Genomic DNA, 12371 nt, shown 5'->3' with positions numbered 1-12371 from the left:
GTGATAATAAGCTATAATAATATTAGCAAGTTTGTCTACAAAGAGGGCACAGTCGCAGCACATTTGAAATTAAATCTGATACTTCACAAACAAGGCTGGCGTGAAAACACAGGCCACTTAAAACGCGCTTAAAATATCCCATTTAGCTGTGCTGAAAGATCAACTGTGTTTTGAATTAAGCTAAAACGTTTTAGAAAAAGAAAATGTTCCAGAAGCTCTGGATTTACAAGTTAAATTGCTCTGTAGATTACCTCGGTTGCACTCCATCCGTGAGAGGTAAGATGTGTCTGAGTGATCTGGGTGTGATACCACGGGCATTCCGGGGCGTCTGGTGCATTTAATACCCAATTAATGCTACATAACAAGGTGCTGCACCCACTGGAGATGGAAATAGCCCGTTGCTTGTATTTTTTTCTACAATGACATTGTATTTGTTGGTTAGCAGTGAAATTATTCTGCATGGACCTGATCCCACTCTCGCCACCGCAGCCACCTTTGGGTAGCGCACGAAGTGACGGGATGAGCACCCGTCATGTGTCATTTGCTCTTTTATTCATCCTTTCCTTTGGGAAGGGACTTGCGTGTGTACTGGGCCGCGTGTTTTAAGAGGGTTTTTTTGGTTTGGAGTGGGAGTTTGGGGATAGTCAAAAGCATTTTCCGTAGTACTGCCCAGCTCCTCTCCCCAGATGTTGGTCAGCGCTGGAGATCAGCTTCACCCTGGGATAGGTGGGGTTCCGTAGGCTTTTTCTCGCTCGTTTTGTTGTTTTGTCTGTGATCCTTTCTGTGGCCAGGAAAATCATAACGGGATTCACGAGCGTTCTGCAGAAACAGGGTCGTGTCCTGTCCTTCTCGAGAAGCCGTTGTCCTTTTATTGGCGTGAAGATTAGCGGCTTTCAAACCGGGCTGTTGCCTTTTGCTCTTAAAAGGCTGGCATACACCAGCCATGAAAGGTTGCTTGTTTAGTTTTCGTAGGACAGACTTGAAATCTGCATCATAATACCATAAAGAGCCTGCTGCTTGAGTTAAGAACGCGTGAAACGAAACTGCTTAAAATATCCCAACAAGTTGTGAGGCATCTGGTTCCCTCGGCGCATCCGGCCTGTGTGGAGCCTACCTGTGAGACACCGGGCCAGGCCTTGGATTTTCACTGGAGACAGGGAAATAGGAATGTTTTATTGTAGAATTATTGGTGTCTAGAAGGAAGGTTGTTCAGGCAGAAGTGGGGTAACAATGCAACTGAGGAAATGGAGGTGTTGCTTTTCACCTACCGAAATGATTTAGCCCTGAAGTAAAAGCGTTGATTGGATATTTCGGTACACGATTACCCTCGTACCAAATGAACCGGGTGGTCGCTTCTTGCTCCACGTTGCCATTGTGTGACTCAGAAGTGTTTCTCTTCTCTCAACGGCGTGTCTTAATAAAAGAATTTTATTCGAAGAGCTTTAACATATCCTCTCGGTTGAAAAACAATCAAAGAAATCAAACAGCTTCAAGGTCATCACCGTTTGCTTTTACCCGATGTTATAGGAGAACAGAGATGAGCTTTTTTTTCTTATTTCTTTATTTTTTTCGTCTTCTTTTTCCCCAAACGGGGCCGGGTGCCATGCAGAGGCACTGAAACCCTTCAGTGTAGTGTTCTTAGCGGTGGAGATGCCACTCCAGCCCCTGAGTGTTCCCAGCGCGCCGCTGCCTCCCGCTTCCATCCGCAGAGCATTCAATGCCTTCACCTCTCACTTTTTCTTACTTAGTAAGTGCACAGTTAAATCGTGAAGTGCAGTAAAAGCAGAACGAGACCTCAATCAAGAGGTCAAGGATCCGAACCTGAAGAGTTAGCGGGATGACTCTGCATCTGCGCCGCTCAAAGCGGCACAGCCAGTTGCTGTTGGGAAGTGTGTGCGTGCTGGGAGGAGGAGAAGAAGGAAGGTTAAGGTATGTGTGAAGTAAACACAAGCTGCTATAAAGCAGTTAAAGTCGTGTTGATTCACCAGCCTGCGAGTGGGAGAGAAAACAAAGCGTTGTTGGCAGGTACGGTGCTGCACGGAGAATCCACTGCACACAGGGACAGGGCTGCTCGCAGGTGCTTTCCAGTGTTTTGGGGACGTTTTGGGGTTTTTCTATAACCAGATATTCCTATTCGGTTAGTGCACAAAGCCAGTGAGTTCAGTGATCACATACTCCTTTAATAACATTTAAAACCAAAAGGACTTAGGTTTTCCGTGGAGGTGGATGGGTGATGCAGCGCTTCATTTTTTCAGGTTGTAATCCGGCTAGATTGGGTAAAACCCTAATTTAGAGGCTTTGGGAGCAGCACCCGTATCCATGGGTAACGCCAGAGCTGGTTAATAGAAAGTAAAAGCAAAAAAACAATTCACGTGAGCTGTGGTGAACACCAAATAGGAAGGGGCTTCAAAATAACTTTATTGACGTTGCAAAGCCAATGCAGCCTACAGTGTTCAGTGTGGTTCCTATTATCTGCTAATGTCTGTTTTAATAAAACAGTGGGAACTAAATCGTTGTTCCTTAATCAAAACCATGATTTCCTAAACATAAGCTCTGTGATTCTGTTACAAATTGCCACATATAGATCTCCTAGGTCAAACTTTTTTTCTTCCTCATAGAAATAAATAAACAGTAAAATAATTATACACTCTGGAAGATCAAAGTAATTACAACTGAAGCCAGGCAAAAATAAAAAGTTCTCTGGAATTTAAAAAAGAAGAAAAAAAAGCAAAGCATCAGGTTGCCAAGTATATAGTTAATGTTTAAATAAATAAAAGTGAACAATCAATAATTTGATATCATTAGCAACAGATGTAAAAGCTGTACACAAGTGGGGTTGGATCAAATCTCAAGTAAACACTCTCAGTGTGCGTTCTGCTGAACTCACCCCAAAGACAGATAAACTATTGATGCTTGTCATTTATCAACAATTTCCAGCGAGTTCAGCTCGGCGTGGTCCTTGGATATTACTCTGTGAGGCCTTTTTTTAATCTCCTTTTTTATTTTTCTCTTTGAGGGATGCAAGGCGCTTAAGTATAGAGTTGTGCATACCTGATGGTGTGTTTCAGCCTACTCCAATGAGGAATTCACCCTTTTTAGTGAAGGTTCCGTGTTAGTTGATGACAGTGGTACAGCAATGGCTTAGTCCAGTGGTTCCCAAACCTGCAGGTTCCTCCTCAGTCTCTGGTTTCTCGAGATGCTGAGCTTGCCCAAGCTGGGAGAAGGTATTCAATGATGTTGAAATTCAAGGATTGTTTCAAAGGCTTGCGTTGTTTCTTAACTTGATTAACAAATAGATATATTGAAAGCAAAACAAACAAACAGGAAAAACCAACACACAAAACTCTTTGTAAGTTACTCTATACATATATATGTGTATGTATGGAGAGAACAACAAAGGGCAACAAAGATGCTGAAGGGAGTGGAGCATCTCCCGTGTGAGGAAAGGCTGAGGGAGCTGGGGCTCTGGAGCTGGAGAAGAGGAGGCTGAGGGGGGACTCATTCCTGGGGATCAATATGGAAAGGGGGAGTGTCAGGAGGATGGAGCCAGGCTCTTCTCAGTGACAACCAGTGACAGGACAAGGGGCAATGGGTGCAAACTGGAACACAGGAGGTTCCACTTAAATTTGAGAAGAAACTTGTTCATGGTGAGGGTGGCAGAGCCTGGCCCAGGCTGCCCAGGGAGGTTGTGGAGTCTCCTTCTCTGCAGACATTCAAACCCGCCTGGACACCTTCCTGTGGAACCTCAGCTGGGTGTTCCTGCTCCATGGGGGGATTGCACTGCATGAGCTTTCCAGGTCCCTTCCAACCCCTGACATTCTGGGATCTGTGATTCTGTAACTTTGCCATGCAACTCAAATCATTGTCAAGGGATCAGACCTGGCCGGGTCACCTACTCCTTACCCAGTGTTTTGGGTTGGTAGCATTTAGAAGATTTTTTAGCTCTATTTCTCAATTGTTGTTTCGCTTCCAAGTGTCCCGCTCTCTATTTTTACCAGAGGACTATCACTGTATCAGGATTCTTTCACAACTGAAACTCGTAACTGGTGCGAATGTTTTATTTTGCCTGATGACCCAGCTTAGCTTGGTGGGAGGAAGTTGGGAAAGTAGAGGGGAGAAATAAATACGTTGTGAACTTAAAAATAAAAAAGACATATTTTCTTTGTCTGCATATTAAGAACATCTCATCTTTGCTCCTGCCATCAGTGCCTGTCAAAATATAGCTTGTGTGGACGGGAGTTTGGGACTGTGACTGTCTGAAAGTTTTTGTGGAATGATGATGTATATATCTCTTTCTAGGTAAATAGAAGGGGTTAGATATATGTACGTGTGTCTATGCGTATATAGATCTTCACCTTTTGCCCTTTTAACTAACAGATTGAGGCAGAAATGTGAAGTTTTTTAAGAACAGACCGTTCTGTGTTTTGTTTGGATATCAGTCGCGGCTCTGGCGCTATAAACCAGTTGGGGTCACTCGGGTCAGCTCTGTGGCTCTTGACTTTACGGTAATTTTTGCTTTGCTTACTTTTAGACTCCTGACCGTGTATTTATTTCACTAAAAATAGGACTTCCGTCACTTTTTGTCAGGAAAAATAAAAGCAAATAACAACATTTCCAGGCAAACTTTTCAGCATCTAGCTGCCATCCCTGGCCTGAAGATCAGCTCTGACTCAGAGCCGTCCCCACAGCCGTGTCCCTCTTGAAATACCAGTTTAAAGTTGTCAGGATTCAGCAGGAGTTACAGACCCTTGACTGTTTTTTTCCACACCCAGCTGAGGTTCCACAGGAAGGTGTCCAGGCGGGTTTGAATGTCTGCAGAGAAGGAGACTCCACAACCTCCCTGGGCAGCCTGGGCCAGGCTCTGACACCCTCACCAGGAACAAGTTTCTTCTCATGTTTAAGTGGAACCTCCTGTGTTCCAGTTTGCACCCATTGCCCCTTGTCCTGTCACTGGTTGTCACCGAGAAGAGCCTGGCTCCATCCTCCTGACACTCCCCCTTTCCATATTGATCCCCAGGAATGAGTCCCCCCTCAGTCTCCTCTTCTCCAGCTCCAGAGCCCCAGCTCCCTCAGCCTTTCCTCACACGGGAGATGCTCCACTCCCTTCAGCATCTTGGTGGCTGCGCTGGACTCTCTCCAGCAGTTCCCTGTCCTTCTGGAACTGAGGGGCCACAACTGGACACAATATTCCAGGTGTGGTCTCACCAGGGCAGGGCAGAGCAGAGGGGCAGGAGAACCTCTCTGGACCTACTGACCACCCCCTTCTAATCCACCCCAGGTACCATTGGCCTTCCTGGCCACAAGGGCCCAGTGCTGGCTCATGGTCACCCTGCTGTCATCCTGATGACATGGATCTCCCAAAGGGGCCGCCCAGGGATTTGCATCTCCCTGCTTCAATAGCAGGACAAGCTTCTGTCACAGCAGTTTGACAGGAAAGGAGATATTTTTATAGCAGATGAGACCATCAGTCTCATGTAAACCAGGAGTCTGTGTCTCTGTCAGACAGCTCTGAGTCATGTTTGTCCTGCTTCTCCTCTTCCACTGCACCTGAGTGATATTCCTATGTTGGGTGGTCACTAAAGCACCTTCAACATCACGCTTTTCTGTGCCACATGGATCTGGCACATCCTGTGCACTAACGATGTTAACATGGTTACGAAGAACCAAGTTCATACTTCTGTGTGCCCTCTTGAACCTGTACAGTAGCCCAGATATTATCTAAAAATAAGATCATAGATTAAACTCTTCTCTTCTGACAAGCGTCTTTGGAAGCAGTGCAGTCCAGGACAGATTACTTCCCATGTGAAAGCAGAACTGACAGAAAACATGTCAGCATCTCTGTGTCCCAAGGGGTGACATGGATCTGGTGTTAGGAGGAGAGAAGGAGAAGCTCGGTGGCACAGAGAGCCAGCGGCGCTGGGATGTTGCTCCGTTCACCTGACGCTGGTGCTGCTCAAAGCTCCGCTTTTAATTACAGCTCTTCTAATTGCAAAAAGAGTCATTTGTGCTTTGGTGCGAACTGAAGGATTCGCATCACAACGAGGAGCAGACAATGGCCTTTCCTGTCTGTTTTCCATTAGGCTTTGACCGCCAGCGGCCAAACCATCCCTGTCTGTGCTCTGGAGCTATTCTGAGGTTGTTTGCTGTCCTGCAGGAGCAGAGGAGGGGAAAGGTTTTACAGTAACAACTCCTTATCAGGTCTGCTTCTCCAGTCAACCCGCTGCTCCTCCAGTCCTGACTGCAGGGACAGACGGCCCAGGCAGACGGCAGACGGTCAGTGAAGTTGGGGAGCGACTTTGGGTAAACACAAAGATTGGATGCTGAAGGAAAATGAAACTCCTCAGACCAGCCCTTTGGACTGAAGTGGTTAAGCGGGCTGTGATTAAAAGAAATAAGTAATTATCCTAATTATAGATGAAAAGATACACAATTACCACTTTAAAAGCACCTCCTGCGCTCTGGAGTGGTTCTGCTGTTCCCAGAGCGGTAGTTGATAATTAGGTAGCGCAAGCAGGAGCGCAGGCTCACAGTGTGGAGCAGGAGGAGGAGGAGGATGTTCTTCATCCCCCAAGCACAGCTCTGGAGTGCAGGCCTTGCTGCAGGGCAGTGCTAAGGCAGGAGAAGCCGTGGGGACCTGTCCCTCTGGAGCTGAGCAGAGGCCACAGAGCCATGACTGCCGCCGGGAACGGCTTTGAGGATCACCAGGTTTTCCATAATAAATAAAACAACAAAACCCCAGCAAACTGTGAAGCGCCGGAGAACGGCCCTGGGTGGTGACATCCTCTCACAATTGAAGCGTGGCAATTCTGCCGGGTAGTCGCTTATTACAAAACATTTCTCTACCAGCCTCTTCCTACTCTGGGGCAAAGTGCCTGCGTGCCTGTGGGACCGAAGAGCTGAGGACTCGCTGGGTCATGGGTGCTGGAGGGTCCTGCGTGTCCCCGCGTCCCTTCTTGCGCACAGGAATTTGGTTTGCAGGGCCGTCAGTCACTGCAGCGCCGCTCTGCAGCCCCAGATGCCCCACAGGCTGTTTGTCAGAATGTTCCTATTAACAACTCAGTGAAAATAAAGGGTGAGGGGAAGGGAAGGTGGAGAAATAAATCTTATTTTAGGTCTTTTGAGCTGGTTTTGTTTCCAGTGGAGAGTTGCATGCGGACCACCCCAAGCTATTGTGCTGCGGACGGCGGCAGCTGCTGGACTGGGCACGGCAGATTGGGGAGAGGGTGAGAGCATCGTGCAGGGGACGGGCACTGCGCTGGGGTTGTGCCGTATCCATGGAGCCTCTGCCTCAGTATGGAGTGGAAATACATTGGCACACGTGGTAATCATTACAAGAAGAGAAAGGAGCATTGGAGTATGACAATTTGCTGCTCCCATTTGGGGATTATGTTGGTTTTTGAGTGTGTTGTGAGATGTTGTAGAGGGTGCAAGGCGATGAAGGGCAGATGCGATGCTGGGGTGCCCTGAGCATGGCACAGGACCTGTGGTCCAGGGACCTGGAAGTGCTGGAGTGAGTTGAGAGAAGAGAACGGAGCTGGTGAGGAGCTGGAGCACAAGTGTGATGGGAGCGGCTGAGGGACCTGGGGGTTCAGCTGGAGAACAGGAGCTGAGGGGAGACCTTCTGATCTCTGAACTGCCTGAAAGGAGCTTGGAGCCAGGGGGGTCGGGCTCTGCTCCCCAGGAACAAGCGCCAGGAGCAGAGGAAACGGCTTCAAGTTGCGCCAGGGGAGGTTGAGGTTGGATGTGGGGAACAATTTCTTCCCCAAAGGGCTGTGGGGCATTGGAACAGGCTGCCCAGGGCAGTGCTGGAGTCACCATCCCTGGAGGGTTGGACAGACGGACATGAGGGTCTCAGGGACATGGGGCAGTGCCAGGGGTGGGTTAATGGTTGGACTCCATGAGTTTGAGGGGCTTTTCCAACCAAAATAATTCTGCTAGCAGAGGAAGTTTGTCAGCAGCACCTGGACACAGCGTGTGTCCATGGAGCCCTCTCCTTCCCAATTTAAGGTCCTGCTCCTCTGTCTTCCCTGCTTTGTATTCCAATATATTCAAGTAACAGCCATTTCCTACAGGACTCCAAGAGCTCCAAGGACGTCTCCAGTTTGAGTGGAGCAATAGCAAACATGGGGAGGAAAAGCGAAAGGCTGTAATGGGGTAGGAACGTGGAAAATGGAGGATGCAGATGAAGGAACCCTATCCCAAGAAGATGGGAAGCAGGACATGGATGTCACAGCAACCTCGTGGCTCCTCTGTCCCTTTTTTCCAGCATGTTGCTGGCAAGCTGGCCTGTCCAGCCCCACAGAGCCCTACCAGTCCGTCCTTCCCAGAGACCAACTGGGAGTCTGATCTGGGCTATGTGCTGGAGAGGGAGAGAGGCTTGAGGAGTTGAGTAATGCGCATTTTTTCCATGCAGCGTAACTGTTAATGGTAACCTTTTATTATTGAAGTGGTTGAAGGGACCAGAGTCTGGCTTGTTTATTGGGGGTATTATATGCATGGCTGGATAGTCTAATGTGATCGAAAAAAGGAAACTGATAATAAGCGAAAAATGCACCTATAGAAGTCAGGTGATGGCTCTGTGTGATTGTAGTTCCAAATAGCACTACAGAGATTAACAGCCTGGCAGCCTTTTCATCTTAAACTTCATTTTTATAGGGGTTTATAACTTGGCACTCAAGTCAGGAGTGGGTGGAAACTTGGCAAATGTGGTTCAACCCAGAAAGTGAATGTTATTTATATTTATTTCTCACCAAGTTTTCAAAAAACACTTGGTTACTGTTTTTGTGTTCTAACAAGTAGTAATTTGCTGGTTTCACTGACTTACTCTCTGTGCGTTTCTTCAACTACAAAATAGTTCAGAACTTACCTCAGCTCTTCTGAAACTCCCGGTGGAAGGACTCCAGATTTCCAGGGGTTTAAATGAAGACTGGGAGTAGTTCTGGTTGTATTTTCTTTTAGTAGGATGCTCCACGTACACCAAGCAACACCTTTATTCTATTGCCATCAGGTTAATTCCTACGCCTTTGGAGTAATTGCAGGGGGTTTGCTGGCAGTGAGAATTCAGCCCTCTGGTCTGAGGTCAGCTCTAAAGGTGCAAAGAGCTCTCATTCTACTCAGAAGGAGCCCAGAAAGCCATCAGTGACTGTCATCCCGAGCACTGGCTGGGGCGAGTTCAAAGCTTTATAGAGATTAAGTTTTAAAAAAGAGTCCAAAGCCTTGTACAGTTGTTAATCATTACACAAGTTACAATGGTATAATGGCATTTATAAAATCAATCCTGTCATGTTGCTCACTGAGAGCAGTACAAGGAGGAGGTAATAGTGTTCTAGTTGTATGATACACATCCCTGAACACTTTGCTATCAGATCAATATAGAAACGCCTATCCATTTGTATGCGGCGAGGCTCATGGAACCTGCAACCTGCTGTAAAATGACTTCTGATTACTTAACATTATCTAAGTAACAGTTTTATTTATGTGCTTTAAAAACTTCATTTCCTATTTCAAGTACTACTTTTAGGAGAAATTCGTATTTGTGGTATGCACAGTTAGTTTATCAGTTACATGAAAAGATATTGATATTGAAAAGATACTTGCAGAAGATACTTAAAAGGGATGATATGTATGGATATATCTAATTACAGAATGCGCATTTTGCGTGTCGCATGGTGTCACGTAGGGAACGCGGGGCTTTGTTTTGCTAAACAAAGGGTTTCTTTAAGAGAGCGAAGCCACTTTCTTTGAAGTTGAGCATCCATGCAGAGCTGCTGCGAGGGCTCTGTGCAGGGCGGTGAGGCTTTGTGTGTAGGAACCACGGCTTGCAGATCCCCTCCTGTGCTTTATCCGCACGGCGCCGGCAGAGTTTCTGTCGGAAGAGGCGAGAGTTGCTGTGTTTGTCAGGAGAAGCTGCTCCGGGAGCTGCCAGGGTGTCCACAGGGCTGGTGTGAATGCCAGCTTGGGTTTCTTTCCTCCCCCTAGATGCCAGCCATTCTGAAACATCCACCCCTTTTCACAGTTATTCAAGCTGCTGTGACAAATTCAAAAGCTAGTGGCAGCGTGAGTGGAAATGTCCAAGCTCGTTTCTTTACGAAACGAGGCTGGGAGGGAATCTGTCTGACAAGGAGGTGTCCTGGGCAGTGGGTGACACCTGCGAAGTCCAAAACAATGTTAACTACACCTGTTGCTTTTAGTTTGCGCTGCTTTTGCTTACGTTTCTGTGACGCTTTGATGCAGTTGTAGATTTGCCAAGTAAAGCGGGTGCTGCCGAGCGCAGCCCCTGCAGTAATCCTGACCCTGACCGTCCTGTGAGTGCCAACCGAAATGACAGCAACCTGATTTTTCTCTTTTGACAGTGGAAAGAGTGGAAAGAGAAAACCTTTCAGACTATTGTGTTCTCGGTCAACGTCCCATGCACTTACCAAATATCAACCAGCTGGCAACCTTGGGAAAAACTAACGAGCAGTCTCCTCATGGCCAAATTCACCACAGTACTCCAATCCGAAACCAAGTGCCAACGATGCAGACAATGATAAACCCTGGGCTCCTGTCTCCGCAGCTCAGCCCGCAGCTGGTGAGGCAGCAAATAGCAATGGCCCATCTGATAAACCAACAGATCGCCGTCAGCCGGCTCTTGGCCCACCAGCACCCGCAGGCCATCAACCAGCAGTTCTTGAATCACCCACCCATCCCCAGAGCTGTCAAACCAGAGCCGGCCAATTCCTCGGTGGAAGTCTCTCCAGACATTTACCAGCAAGTCAGAGACGAGCTGAAGAGGGCCAGCGTGTCTCAAGCTGTGTTTGCAAGAGTAGCGTTCAACCGCACACAGGTATCGCTTTCTGTTCTATAACCCAGACGTGCTGAGAGGGCAAAGTGGTGACTCTTGTGGGGCTGGATGGTTTTTGCAGATGAAGGCAGGAGATGTGCCGCAGAAACAGGGCAAAGCACCCTCTGATTTTTCCTTTAGTCTCCTTGACAGGACTGTTTCTTCCTACAACAGCTGTTTGTTTGCATGTGGTCACCCCACGGTTACCCCAGCTGAGTTTACCAGCAGTAATTCTGCTCGTCTCAGTTCTTCCCTGAGCTCCTCTCTGTGGTTATAAACTTCCACATCTACTCCCACTTAATGGCTAGGAAGAGGTGACAAGAGACTGGGAGAGTCAGAGGTGTCTTGGGGCTCCTGTGGCTTCCTCGGTTCCTTCCCATGGCTCAGGTGATGCCACGGCCAGTACCAGAGGCCACTGTCACGAGGAACCTGTGAGCCGCGTGTCCCCGGGCCCGAGGACCACCTGCTGGGAAAGGTGTTTGCCGTTTGCTGCAGGTTGTGTTTGCTTTCACACACCTGACATGTGGGTTTTCTCGCTCACACAGTGAAATGCAGATGTTGGGATGATAACACGATAGTGTCGGGTTAAGCCTGGAGGACCGGGGTGGGTTCAGAAAGACCGGCCATTGACATTTATCCTGCTGCCAGACACCACCCAGGGCATTCAAACTGCCATCTCTCCATTGGGATACTCTGTAACAAGGCTAAAGAAATGGAAAGTGGCTTAATATTTAATATTGGTACCAATTGATTTTGTGCAGTCAAGAGTTGGTCTTTGAGGTGGGCTTTGCTGGCAAGAGAATACAAGGGCCCCGTGTGCGCGTCTCCTGGAGGTCTGTCACTTGCCCCACACGGGGCCTTTGTCTGTTCTCCTGGGTTAATGATTTTCTTTGGCACTGCCATTTTGGAAATGCCATGTTATAGGGAAACTAATTGAAGTATGGAGCACATTTTTATTACTTCCTTTATTCCATTAAATTCATAAGATGGCTGCACTCAGTAAAAACATTCACTTCCAGTCAATGTGACTTTGAGTTCTGGGGTTAGCCTGGAGGATATAAAATGAACGCTATGTGGGAATGTATGAGTGTTTCCTCTTTAAAATGCTTCTTTTAATTTGGAAAAGCTTTTCATCCCTCTGGGCTCTTAACGCGTTCTATGTAAGGCCTGGTGTAATCAGGTAGATGGTATTGACAGAGCGATGTGCTCTGAACTGGAGCGAGAGGTCAGCGGGAACTCTGCAGGACTGCACCTGGAAACGGGACGTGATGCTCCGTCCTCCGACCCCTTTACGTGTGTGCTCAGTATATAGAAGGAGATCTGTAATTCGGGGTACCAGTACCGCTGGTTTTGTTGGTCCTCCTGCTGACATTTGTCTTAGGATACACCAATTTCTCCAGCTTCTCTTTGAAAGAAAAAACTCCCCAATTTCGATCACTTCATTACAAGAAACGAGACACATCTTTTTTTATAAAAGGAAAGAAATCACCTACTTCTTAGCCCTCCATTGTAAGTAATATGATGTGCTATACAGTCCGCGACACCAATT

The 12371-nt window shown here is 47.4% G+C and overlaps 1 protein-coding gene across 3 annotated transcripts in view; it reads left to right on the top strand.

Annotated features, from left to right (window-relative positions):
* Positions 1 to 12371, top strand: part of SATB2 (SATB homeobox 2) — a 176358-nt gene that overhangs the window by 120922 nt on the left and 43065 nt on the right. For all 3 annotated transcript variants that reach the window (XR_011740134.1, XM_065840845.2, XM_065840846.2), the window contains one exon: positions 10353 to 10825. Coding sequence is in view for 2 of the 3 variants with exons in the window: in XM_065840845.2 (XP_065696917.1) it covers positions 10353 to 10825 (473 nt within the window). In the remaining variant the exon portion in view is untranslated. The remainder of the gene's footprint in view (positions 1 to 10352; positions 10826 to 12371) is intronic.

This window comes from Patagioenas fasciata, chromosome 7 (assembly GCF_037038585.1).
Source record: "Patagioenas fasciata isolate bPatFas1 chromosome 7, bPatFas1.hap1, whole genome shotgun sequence".
Lineage (NCBI taxonomy): Eukaryota > Metazoa > Chordata > Aves > Columbiformes > Columbidae > Patagioenas > Patagioenas fasciata.
The sequence above is the reverse complement of the archived record's forward strand: the minus strand, read 5'-3'. Positions and strand labels throughout refer to the sequence as shown.